This window comes from Conger conger, chromosome 7 (assembly GCF_963514075.1).
Source record: "Conger conger chromosome 7, fConCon1.1, whole genome shotgun sequence".
Taxonomy (NCBI): Eukaryota; Metazoa; Chordata; class Actinopteri; order Anguilliformes; family Congridae; genus Conger; species Conger conger.
Genome location: NC_083766.1, coordinates 11,034,145 through 11,047,515, shown reverse-complemented (window position 1 = coordinate 11,047,515; position 13,371 = coordinate 11,034,145). Strand labels below are relative to the sequence as shown.

The following is a 13,371-nucleotide window of genomic DNA, read 5'->3' as shown; positions in this document are numbered from 1 at the left end:
AAAATCCTGAGCCTATTATGTGTGGTGGAAGTAAATGTTATTTGCTTGTCAGTCTCCTTAAAGAGGCTTTTTGCTGAACCGTGCTTCGGAGACACAGCATGGCCTCTCGGGGATTTAATTCCAGCTGAGTCTTCTCTGTATTTACATCCCTTTAAATTATAATGGCTCCCCTCAATGTGTTATTATATCTCTTTACATTCAGATTTTTTCTCAAAGTGAATTGACGATAATGAAATTAAAAGCCCTTTGAAATGGAATCAGATTGTACATCCTGCCATTGAGTACTTTATATTCTAAAGTTCACTACCCTTTCACTGTATTTTCCACCCCATTTTTCTTTAGATTTACAGAGTGGTAAAGGTAAGATAGAATGCCAGCCAGAGAGGATGCATCACAGTAGAGCGAGATGGATAAATGTTTCCCATTTGTACATCTTACTATACAGTCATCCATCCTCTCTGGCCGGCATTGATGTAGTGAAAGGGAAAAGTGAACCACAGCCCGAGAGGATGATAAATACTATATTTACATTGTGCTGAAGAGGAAAAGGATGTGCAGTTGCAATCCATCACACTATAACCAAGAAGGTTAAAGGGGCTTGAGGCTGCATTTTTGTCATTGTTACCAATTATATACCAGAATAGTGTTTTTTAGGCACCATTTAAAGCATAGAACTCACCTTCTTTGACTAAATCAAAGCAATTTGCTTTGCTTTTAGTTTATTCAAACATTTCACCTTTAACGGAATATGTAAGTGCAGTTCATGCATCTTGTGTCTGTGCTTGCGTCTTGGCTGTAGGTGGAATGAAGGAGCAGGACTTATTGTGCATCAAGCTTCATGGTGTTAACCGGACAGGCCTGAAAAAGATCATCGATTTCATATACACAGCCAGGCTCTCCCTGAACATGGAGAACCTTCAGGACACGCTCGAAGCGGCCAGCTTCCTCCAGATCCTCCCCGTTCTGGACTTCTGTAAAGTCTTTCTGATATCAGGGGTAAGACCTGCAAACTGCCTCCAGTTCCCAAACTCAGCACTTGTTCAATCCCCCCCCCGTCTCATCCACGCTCCCCTACCAAGCAGTGGAAACGATTGTCCAGACCACCAGTTGGCAGTGCATATCTTTCTCGCTAAACAATTTGAGTGACTGTACCAGGGCTGACCAACCATGTTCCTGGAGGTCTATCATCCTGCAGGTTTTCATATTAACCCCAGTTTGGCACACCTGATTCTACTCTAGCTCAACAAAGTCTCTAGCTGTTGAATGAGGTGTGCTTTGGTAGCTCTCCAGGAACAGGGTTGAGCAGCCATAGACATTAATTGCAGGTGAATGTATTCAATATTTGTTATTCTCAAAACAGATTTTCTTTTGTGAAATCTTGATCAGTGGCATAATTTGTCATTTATTTTGTGTTTCTGTTCAGACCATAAAATATGTCACAGTAAAAATCGTTTTCATGGCAATAAAACCCTATGCTTGGGCTTCCCTATGCACATGTGTGTGGATTCAGAAACTATTGATTCGTATTATGAAATGCGTTCATGTTTACTATATGCACACCATAACTTTTATTGTGTTCTTCCACGAGGCTACCCATCTTCAGTCTTCTTAATTTTGTATGTCTGTGCCTGTGAAGGGAGTAAAATCGCTTTTCAGTGTACAGTAAGACGTTCCTTACCACTTTCTTAAGGTCTCCCTGGACAACTGCGTGGAGGTGGGCCGCATCGCCAACACGTACAACCTCACGGAGGTGGACAAGTTCGTCAACGACTTCATCCTGAAGAACTTCCCCTCGCTCCTGGCCACGGGGGAGTTCGTCAAGCTGCCCTTCGAGCGGCTGGCCTTCGTGCTCTCCAGCAACAGCCTGAAGCTCTGCGGCGAGCTGGACCTGTTCAAGGCCGCCTGCCGCTGGCTGCGGCACGACGACGGCCGCATGGAGCACGCGGCCAAGCTGATGAAGAACATCCGCTTCCCCCTCATGAGCCCGCAGGAGCTCATCAACCACGTGCAGACGGTGGACTTCATGCGCACCAACAACACCTGCGTCAACCTCCTCCTGGAGGCCAGCAACTACCAGATGATGCCGTACATGCAGCCCGTCATGCAGTCGGAGCGGACGGCGATACGGTCGGACAGTGCGCACCTGGTGACGCTGGGCGGCGTGCTGAGGCAGCAGCTGGTGGTCAGCAAGGAGCTGCGTCTGTTCGACGAGAAGGCCCACGAGTGGAAGGCGCTGGCGCCCATGGACGCGCCGCGCTACCAGCACGGCATCGCCGTCATCGGCAACTTCCTGTACGTGGTGGGCGGCCAGAGCAACTACGACACCAAAGGCAAGACGGCGGTGGACACGGTGTTCCGCTACGACCCGCGCTGCAACAAGTGGATGCAGGTCTCCTGCCTGAACGAGAAGCGCACCTTCTTCCACCTCAGCGCGCTCAAGGGGCACCTCTACGCCGTGGGCGGCCGAAACGCCGCGGGAGAGCTGGGTGAGTGGGCTTCGCGGGCCGCGTGTGGTGTATGCTGGAAACCTTGTAGAGGTTTGTAGCCAAGGCAAGGCAAGTGTATATAGCACGTTTCATATACTAAGATACTTCCAACTGCTTTACGTAGGCGTGAAAAGACAATAAGATTTTTTAAAGGTACAATAGGTAAGATATTTGTGTTAAAACATTGTTACAAGACCATTGTAAATCCCTTCCAATCATTGATAAAAGCTCATTGACATGCTGATTCACCCTCTGCCTGTGTTTATAGTCCTTCGAAATAGACAGTTGACGGACCAACACGCTCATTGGTTGAAAATTGGTACTAATTGCCACACCCAATGGTATGGGGTGGGTTTCAACGTCAGCGCATTCACAGAGAAAGGGAACGGATAAACAGTGTTTTGAGGGTGCTTGTTGCTGCAATTCCTGTCTTGACCATTAGAAGTCCGAAATAACCTATTGTACCTTTAAGAGGGCACGTAGCTCGAACCTGACCGGGGTGAGAAAGCGGAGCGCCGCTACGGAACCCCTGCAGATCTTCCCCGGCCCTGCTGCCCTACTCCAGCACCTTCACCGACATTAGTTGATTCGTGCTTATCTTATTTCTCAATAGAGCAGTTTGAATGAGAGGCCAAAGGGCGTTTTCTCCGTTGAAAACGGGGTCGCGTATCTGCGGAAACGTCTGTATCGGGGAGATGTACTGTGCTGTGTGGGTTCAGGTGCTTAGTGCAGAACTGTGCTGGAGGAGCGAAGTGCATTAGTATACGGTTTTGTAGGTTAATTGGTACTCTGACACTCACTTGTTATTTCTTGTTTGGCGGAAAGCACTGGCAAATCGAGTGGAATTTATTGTGAAACTGATCAGTCAGACATTACGTGATCCGTCTGACTTGAGTTCTCGGGCAGTAGCCATTAGTCTTTGAAAACCGCGCACGAAAGCCTCAGCTTGTGTTTTGGCCTACATTTTCCCTGTCAATATATTGTTTTCAGGCGACATGTGGACTGATGTATTGGTCCCTGCCTGCTGTGAAGGAGTTGTTATGGCCGAATAAAAGGCTCTAAAAGATGTGGATCTGACAGAAACTGCACGACAGAGCCCTCCTCATCCCTCGCCTTGATCACTGCAGCATTCATCGCACTTTCTCCAGAGATCGCTGGAAGTTCCATGTTGTGGCGCTAGCGTCGTTTGCGTTGCGAGAAGTCGCATGACTTTGACACAGATTCCGGGGGGCTTTGCTTCATTTTACTGTATAGGGGGGGTCCCAGAAGCAGGAAGCGGAAGGTTGTGAATGTAGGTCAGGTGTTAGGGGTTGTGGTGGACACAGGAATGTGTGTAATTTTGGTTGCTGGCAGGCACCCTGTAGCCCCCAAAGGAAGGCTTTTGTATTTATATAGCAAACCCCCTAGCCTCTGCTCTACCCCACCGCTGTTCTCAAAAGCACCCAAATGGCATATCATTACCTTACCATTATCATATGCGTAACCATATAGTGGCTGAGCTGATACAGTGGTTTTATTTATTATCTATTCACTCATTTGCATTCATTAATTCAGTCTTTTGTTCATTATTTATACATAATCATTACATCATTTAAAAACTACAATGTTCTGTTTCCAGAAGACATTTGAAGGAATTTAAAAAATGTAGCCTACTGTAGATATTTAAGAAATATTTTGGCCCAGAATGGGTGAGAAGACGCATGCCTCTCTCGCTTGTTAGACTATCCTCGTTTCTGGTCTTCTACCCCGACTGCTTAATGATGCGAATAGCTCTTGAGGTAGGCGTTCGGGTGTCTATGATCGTCACAGGTTGAAGCGGAGTGCTTTTCATTAAAACATCGTACCTTAGATCTTTTACCTCGAGGCCGAGTTCACCTCAGTTTTACGGGCACCTGAGAGAACACGGTGTTCAGATCGGCTTCAAATGCGCACGCTGACACTAATACAAATAAGGGCTCTGCCACTTTTGGCGTAGAATCCCTTTTGAATCATTTTTACACTGACATAAAAGGGGGTGGGAGTGTGTTGTACGTGCTGTGTGAAAAACTTTGATTTGCAGATGGTGCTTTGGCAGTAGGCTTATTTTCTCTTGTTTGTAGCACGACTAAGGACAGCCTCATTGTGTTTACCAGAGACCGTACTGATGGTACTCAGCAGGAGATCCACGCAGTCCACCTGGGCATTTTTTTTTTGGTCTTTTTCAACACAATGGCTTTTTTTAATACGGGCATGTTTTGAAAGCCATACTTTCTGGATCAGACTGGATCATGTGGAGGCAGCTAATTGGCTGTTTGTAATATTGTTTGATGCAAGATATTGTGCGAAAGAGGCATATGAATAATAACCACCTCAACAATTGCCTATAAAACGTAATGTAAAATAGAAATGATTCTCTTTGGAAGCTGCTGTAGTGTGTATGTAAGAGGGTAAATAATATAATTTAGTGATTGACAGGGAGCAGTGTTGCTTTTGCTCTGAAGTCGAGTGGCCTTTTTCCACAGTCATTTTGTAATGAAATCTTGGGCCACCCACTCCCCACCCTCACACCTCCTGCTTGGAGGCCCTGGCAAACAGGAGCGATCGCTACGGTGCACTTTAGCCATGTTTTATTCTTCTCGCAAAGAAACCTGCAGGACCTCATTTGTGGCTATTCCTGTTTTTTTTTTTTTTCCCCACCTGGCCTACTTTCTGTTAATGCTGCCCTCCATTTCTTTGTCCTCCCTTCTTCTCTTTCGTTTCGTCCTCTAACAGCGACGGTGGAGTGCTACAACCCGAGGACAAACGAGTGGACGTACGTGGCCAAGATGAGCGAGCCTCACTACGGTCACGCGGGCACAGTGTACGGGGGCTTCATGTACATTTCAGGTGGGTTCCCGCGACGACCCCTATAGAAAACTCTGGTAAAACTCAGGGAGTTTTTAATCTCCGTTGATTTCATTGCCTTACCACTAACATTGACATCTATCTTACATTACATTACAGGCATTTAGCAGACGCTCTTATCCGACGTACAATGTAGTGCAAACTAACTATGTGTGGTTCTCTGATAGAGAACTTGATGACGATCGCACAAATTGGCCTTGGTGAGACTGCTTGTTCTCGTAACATTTGCTTTTTAACAACATATGGATGTCCTAGCCTCACTGACGTTTATCATTCATCTACTATAGGGATGAGCATAAGGGATGTGTATCTCATATCATATGTTGCCGGGACAGTAGCTGACTAATTTTCTATTTTCAGATGGAATGCATCATTTCCTATTGCTTCACTCGCATTACAGTCCAATTAAACACTCACTAAGACTGAGTAATGACTAAATAAGCCTTAGTTCAGATATTTCCAGCCGCCCGTAATAGATTAATACTGCTGGAACAGCTATTTGGAAGTGCCACGTTTGTCATTCCACCACAAGCAGGATGTTACAGAACTGAGTTTTTAATTGCATCCCTTAACCCTGCTAAGGTCTTAAGGCCATGCTTTTGTTTTGTTTGTTGTTTTCTGAGTGAATAATTAAAAGGGCAGGGGCACACTCTATACCAGGGAATCGCGGTCCTCAAGGTCCGAGAACTGCTGGTTCTCCACCCTCCCTTTACCTGGGAGTCAGGTGTGAAGACAGGCTGGCCAACAGGTAGCACTAATTGTTCAGCTAATTACCTATGAGAAAATAAAATAAAACCAGGGCTGGATTTGGATTCGAGGTCCAGATTTGACGATTCCTATTCTATACTAACCAATTTCAGAACTTCAGCTGCTTCTCCCATGTATGTCTCACTGTGTGGTACCTTCTGTCTCCTGTATCTAGAACACGAGTCTGTATGCCTTGTTGAGATTCTTGTGTGCACGCACACAGAGCATGAGTAACAGAGACTGTCACAGTTTTGCGTTTGTGTGTAATACAGATTTGATGCGAGGCTGAGAAAGAGGTGTGTGTAGGTGGTGTTGCCGTGTTACTCAGACCAGTAGGAAGAGTGGCTTCAATTCACTAGGCAGAGCTCCTTATCTCTACTGTGTTCAGTTGTCAAACCCCCAGACTTCAGCCATTTAAAACTCTGCCGTAGACTCCACATCATCACGCACAGTCTATTATTAAACTAAATAGGGTTTCACGATAGATCGAAAGAGCAGAGCGTAATGTGTGGAAAAGGAAGTGGGCTCCTAATGAACGAGGTTGCGGGTTTCCTTCCATAGTAGAGAAATGCCATTGGGTCCTTCAGCAAAGTGACTTCACCTGAGTTCCCTCTGTAAAAATATGGTTGTATGAATGAATATAAAAAGAGCCTTGCGAGTATCCATGGGTAATAGAATCTGCCGAGCACGGTCAGACAGCGGTGGAGCTGATGATGTGGTCAGACTGCATGCTCCGGGATGTTTGTGCTTATCCTCAGTTCTATGTAGAATGGCTTACCTGATGAGCGCACTTGCCCACATAAAAACATAAAGGTTAATGAAATTGACTGTTCAGCGTGTCTGGACTCGTCTCGCTTACAGTGCAGAATGTAGCCAGCACTCTTGAACACTCCAAAGCCACATATTACTGAGGCCTGGCAAGCTGTATTACTATTTCTTTATGTGGGGGGAAAAACAGGTCATGCAATTGAACTCAAATGAAAAGTAAAATATACATAGATACTGTATTTATGTACCCATGCTTATGTATACACATGCACACGTACATACAACCATAAGTGTATGATATATAGGACCAGTGCGTACCTGTGACTATGCGGCAGAATTGCTGAGATGGGAACAGAGATGATACTGAAACTAGGCCTTAGCATTTTAGGACTGTGGGAATTAAACCTGCACATGGCAACTGGCACAGCTAATATAAACCACAAGGTCTCCGATTGAGGGAGATTGCTTGTCTGGTTCCGCCGAACCAGTTCAGTCCACTTCGGAGTAGTCCAGATCTGCAGACTGAACAGTGAACAACTCGCAGAGTCAGTCTGCCAGTGGAGTGAGTTGGTGCAGCGTTGCCTTAAACTGTGGCAAATGGTGTGGAAAGGCGTTTTCGGTTGGTTAAACAAATTCAGTAGAAAGGAAAGACGTGTGCTTTTGTTTTTGACAAAAATATTAATTAATTCCACAGGATTAACTCCCAATAGATCTTTTCTGTTAAATGATTTTCGGTTTTCAGTCATTGTCCCTCTTGATCAGTGTGTGCAATAATTTTGCCAAGTTTTACCTTTGGACCAGTGTGTGAATACTTGAAATATAGCATTGATGCACATCTGGCTTTCTCTTTTGTTTGTGCCCGTCATTTTTTGGAGGATCATGTTGTTCTCTTTTGTGATTTTTTTTTTTTTTTTATTTTTTTTTTTTTACTACAAATCTGCATAACAGTGCTTTCTTAATGGCACATTAATAGTCCCTGTAGCCTAGAATTGTTTTAACCAGACAGCTTAAACGCAGTTTATAATCATTGTTCAGTAGAGCATAGTTTATTCACATATTTTTTTCCCCTCTCGACGTGAATAATCGTACGCGTTTCCCGACGCGGTTAAACCGACCCATCTTCATTTGCGTCCTGCCGACGTTTGACGTGCCAGCTTGTGAGGCGTAGCGGAAACAGACCTGCTCTATCAGGCTGACCATTAAAAATGCTCCTGTGTATATTTGCAGAGATTAATGAGAGGTGGCCTGCGCCCCGACTCCTCCGCACGCACTGCGGATCCTCTCTGAACGTGCCCCCCTGCTCCGCGGGGTGGGCTCCCTCCCTCCCAGATGCATGCTGGGATTTTATTCCTCTTTATTTCCAGCCTTCCCTGTGGACTTGTCCTGGTTTTTCCTTGCTTTTAGCATTGTATCCCGTCTTTTTTTTTTTTCTGTGCCAGCCGCTATACGCTAGACAGTTTTGTGCGGCGTCGTTCATGCATTTGCAAGTATGAATATGTAAACTGCGATTGAATATTGTATGACTATGAAGAGGCTGTGTTTGTGTATTGAATGTTTTTTTTTTTTTCTGTGCTCGCTAGGGCTTAATGCTTAACTGGTATTGGGCGTAGATTTCCTCTTATCTGCAACAAGGGTTAAGAGAAGTGTATGTGAGGCTAGCTAGAGGGGATGGTGGCTGGCACGGAGTTTGAGATTTTTCCAGTGCAGGTACTGGGATTGTAAAGGAATGAGTTTATTGCTACAGCTGCAAAGAAGCAAACTGCTGTGCATGTTAGTGACAGGAGGCTTCTGTGTATTATGTGTATACCAGCCCTGAGCTAATCAGTCATACACACTGAGCTCCATTAGTCTAGGGACAAAGATTTGTTAAATTTTTTTCTTGATTTAGCTGTACTCCATAATTTTAGATTTGTGATCAAACGGATGTTTCAAACCGTTTCTTTCGGTAGACCTATTTTCGGCCTGTAGGAATTTGGTTCTTTGTAAAGTAAAACTTGTACTTCTAAAATTTAGGTCAATAACAATTTTTAACAAAGCAAAAGTTGAAACATACTGGGTAAAAACAAGGCAGGGCAATTCCCCCTTTGTTTGTAACTCTTACTTGATTGGTGTAAGGTTGATTGTATGAGATGGCCATCCAAGAACACTCAAGCAGATATAGTATTTTTCCCTACAGGCCGATGTCTCTGACTGTTTATTTTTCATAATGGCTTCCTTGACCTTCATTGGATGAAGTGGTCCTCATGTTGACAGACACCAGTAAGAGCCTAAGAGCAGAAAAACTGCACTGAACCATGTATCTTTAACCAATTGTTTGATTACAAATCACAAATTGTGGAGTAAATGGTAAATGGTTGGAATTTATATAGCGCCTTTATCCACAGCGCTGTACAATTGATGCTTCTCATTCACCCATTCATACACTCACTCACACACCGACGGCGATTGGCTGCCATGCAAGGGGCCGACCAGCTCGTCAGGAGCATTTGGGGGTTAGGTGTCTTGCTCAGGGACACTTCGACACAGCCCGGGCGGGGGATTGAACCGGCAACCCTCCGACTGCCAGACGACCGCTCTTACTGCCTGAGCCATGTCGCCCCACAGAGTACAGAGCCAGATCAAGAAAATTCAAGTAAAATCAAGTATTTGTCCCAAGACTTATAAAGCTCACTGTATATGAGAGGGCGCTTGTACATTAGAGGTGAATTCCAACATCAGTTTATAAACCAGTGAGCAAATTCAGATCATGCATTGTTTTAAATATTAACTAATTTAAACTGCAACTCCTATCGTTTATTTTTTGTTTAGTCACGCAAATAAGATGAATAATTTTGTGTGCATACATTTACTTTACATTTCAGGTGGAATCACACACGACACTTTCCAAAAGGAGCTGATGTGCTTTGACCCGGAAGCGGACAAATGGACTCAGAAAGCCCCCATGACCACGGTGCGGGGGCTGCACTGCATGTGCACGGTGGCGGACAGACTCTACGTGATCGGGGGGAACCACTTCCGGGGCACCAGCGACTACGACGACGTGCTGAGCTGCGAGTACTACTCGCCGGCGCTGGACCTGTGGACGCCCATCGCCGCCATGCTGCGCGGACAGAGCGACGTGGGCGTGGCCGTCTTCCAGAACAAGATCTACGTGGTGGGCGGCTACTCCTGGAACAACCGCTGCATGGTGGAGATCGTGCAGAAGTACGACCCGGAGATGGACGAGTGGCACAAGGTCTTCGACCTGCCCGAGTCGCTCGGCGGCATCAGGGCCTGCACGCTCACGGTCTTTCCCCCCGAGGACCTGAGCGGGTCGCCCTCCAGAGAGGGTCCGCTCTCCGCCCCTTGAGAGAGGAGGGGGGGGCTTAACCCCCCCCCTTCCCCCCTTCCCCCCTTCCCACTGACCTCCCCTCCTTTCTCTCCCTCCCGTCCCCAAAATACTGTTTGCACTTCCGTTTCGGACTACGCCTGTGCACCCCCACAATCCCTTGCTTAGTAGACTGTTTATACATGGCTGTTAGGCTGGCCTTCAGTTCGTACTCATTTGATGACAACTACTGACACTTTCAGAAAACCTTTATGGTAAAAGGAACAACATGGATGCAGTTTCACTTAATTGCATTTTTTGGCAGGAATACTTAATGCCATTGAAAACCAACTTGGCAATTACATTTTTTTACCTGATGTCTTTAGAGTTTATGCCCAGTGTCCTTTGAGGTTTTATTTGTTAATTGGGGATTGGGTGGATAGTGACAATATCAGTTCTTCGTACAAAGGTAGATTTCTTTACACTACAACAGGGGTTAAGGCTATTAACCCACGGAAAGGGATGAAAGGTTTAATCTCAGGGGATGGCCGGCACCCCAGTTCCTCCAAAAAGTTTTTTTTCTGCAGGTGGTATTAACCATTAATAAAATGGTATTTTCTAAATTTTCTAAGATTTTGGAGAAAAAAATCTTTTTTTCAATGTTCAGTGACTTAATGCCAGAAAATTCTAATGTTTCCTTGTTGACTCAACCATGTGTTAAAAAAGAAAAACCTTTCTCTGTCCTCCCAAGGTGCAAAGTAACAGTTCACCCAGATTGACATGTGACAATCTCATTGTGAGAATGTAACAATTTTACTGGGCAATGAATAAAGATGCACTGGCAGCAGTTTGCACAGTACTTTTACTTTTTGATCTCTCCACCATGCAGGAAATATAACAGTTCAAACCCCTATATCTGAGATGTTTCTACTTTGTAAAATCTTAGGGTGAAGAGTGTCGGGGGAAGAGAGGTTTAAGTGTAATAGGTTTATTTTCTGAATCCATCGGTTCCGACAAACAATATCCTTGTTAAGATGTTCAGCACTCTGAATACTGAACACAAGTGGTATCTTGTGCTAGAATCCCTCACTTAACCTACATATAAAATATATTTTCTGTGATGTAAATCAATAATTATTATGAAGAATGACAATTATCAATTAAATTGTTGTATTATTGGATAGGTCAGTCTACAGGAAACTGGTGGAATCAACCAACAAGTCAAAACAAACTATTGGATTTCAAGATTAAATGAATTAATGAAGAAGGAGATGATTAGAATTCTTTATTGAATGTAGGCTCACTACTTCTAATTTACAAAACAGGAGACATTAGACAAGACATTAAACTGCAAATACCAGAAGAGGTAAAACCAGACCGTGCCAGAGTTTTACCCCAGGAACCAGCACCAAAATAAAAAGGAAAATCCTTCTCCTCCAAAGATCCAAATTCACACAAACTTCTCCTGCGGCCATCTTAAATACCTTAGCCGGGCTACCCATCGATGCTTGCCCTGATTGGGAGATACTGAGTTAAGGTGTGGATGGAAGGGGGGTATCATACTTCTTTATAGCAAGAACTAGCACATGTAAGAGGACAATGCACTTATTAATTAATTTGATCTTATATTGTTGAAAGCAGGGCTAAGCACTATTATATTATTATGAAAAGAGTGGTTAGTAGTTTCTTTTTAATGAGACCAAACATGAATATGAACAGTTATATTTACTTCTGCTTCCGACAACAGAGGTCATATTTTCTGATTTCTGATTAGACAGATTCTGTCGCTTCCTTGGTACAGGTATAAGGGGTTTTTCGTATAGTGTTGATTCTAGGCTTTTGATTGCTTTTGGAGTCTGTTATTGACATTTGTCAAAATGAGGATAAAAATTTTCCCAATGACAGTCCAGGGAGTCATTACTGAAAGGCATAAACAGAGACATTGGCCAAGCATTACGCTAAGGAAAATGAACTATTTGGAACATGATTTAGAAGACAGAGAGCACTGGTGTCCTCCGTAATTTCAAAGGGGTTGGTCTGGCAATCAAAAGCCTAGAAAAAGGACTACATACTGAAAGCTTTCTTATACCTGCACCAAGGAAGTGATTGAATACACCTGACTAATCAGAAACAGCAGAGAAGCCAACTGTCCAATAACTTTTGTTCCTCTACAATGAAGGGACTATGTGTAAAAAGGTATGTAATTTCAATACCAATCACCCAATCCGGATGTCTTTTAAAATGCAATCTGTACAGAGCCGAAAGATTGTATCACTGTCCAAATACTTATGGACCTCACTGTAAATTTGGTCATACGTTGTGAAGTATTGCAGTATCTTTTGTGAACATGATAATATATTTCATGCCAGTACATTGGCATTATATCACATTTTTAGTTAGGGAAAATTCTACAACAATGAGCATTTATAGCTTCAAACAACAGACCTAATAAGGTTCTTTATTTTTCTGTTTATGAATTTGATGTTTCTGGCACAACACTCTGGCCACCTGTGCCAGTACTTAAGCAGTCTTTAATGGCACCTTATGGTTTTCAGTTTGAAAAATCAATTACATGTGGCAGAGGGGAAAGCAGATGCTTTGTTTCAGATCTTGTGTGGCTCAAAACTTAATTTAATTAACCAAAGATCCTCAGTCTGAGACTGCCGTGTATGGCGTGTCTTGTTTTTCTTGCTGTCCGTAGCCGTATCTCCTACCCTTGGTAAAGGGAAATAATTGCTCTAGCATGCCTAATTTTCTTTTTCCATATTGAATATTGACTATCATTAGTTTAGGTGACTGAAGGGACTCGCTATGAAAAATCAATCAAATCAGCTAGGCCTGAAACGTCATTTATATGTGTTCAGAATATGGATGCTCTCACAACAATAGAAAGCAATCATTCTATTATTAGTAGTATACAGCATTATGTCATCCCATAGCTTGTTCATTGTTAACTTTCTTAACAAAACACCTGAAAAAGGTGTTTGCAGTGTGTTTGTAAGCTGTGATCTTTGCTACTCTGAAAGTGTTTAAGCTGTGCGCAAAGAAATGTGAGAATTAAATTGGCCCCTCAATGGCAGAGTGTATGTGAGAAAGGGTGGGGTGTCAGTTGAGTCACATGCTGATGTAAATTTTTTTGCGCAGACACCCCGTCTGCTGCGAGGACAACCCTGTGTCACT

The 13,371-nt window shown here is 43.9% G+C and overlaps 1 protein-coding gene across 7 annotated transcripts in view; it reads left to right on the top strand.

Moving 5' to 3' along the window:
• The window catches only part of LOC133132628 (kelch-like protein 13), a 56,737-nt gene extending 45,699 nt beyond the window's left edge, over positions 1-11,038 (top strand). For all 7 annotated transcript variants that reach the window (XM_061248178.1, XM_061248176.1, XM_061248179.1 and 4 more), the window contains 4 exons: positions 800-996; positions 1,691-2,486; positions 5,238-5,351; positions 9,746-11,038. In XM_061248178.1, the coding sequence (XP_061104162.1) occupies positions 800-996; positions 1,691-2,486; positions 5,238-5,351; positions 9,746-10,233 (1,595 nt within the window). In that variant the 3' untranslated portion in view covers positions 10,234-11,038. The remainder of the gene's footprint in view (positions 1-799; positions 997-1,690; positions 2,487-5,237; positions 5,352-9,745) is intronic.
• Positions 11,039-13,371: the final 2,333 nt, after the last annotated feature.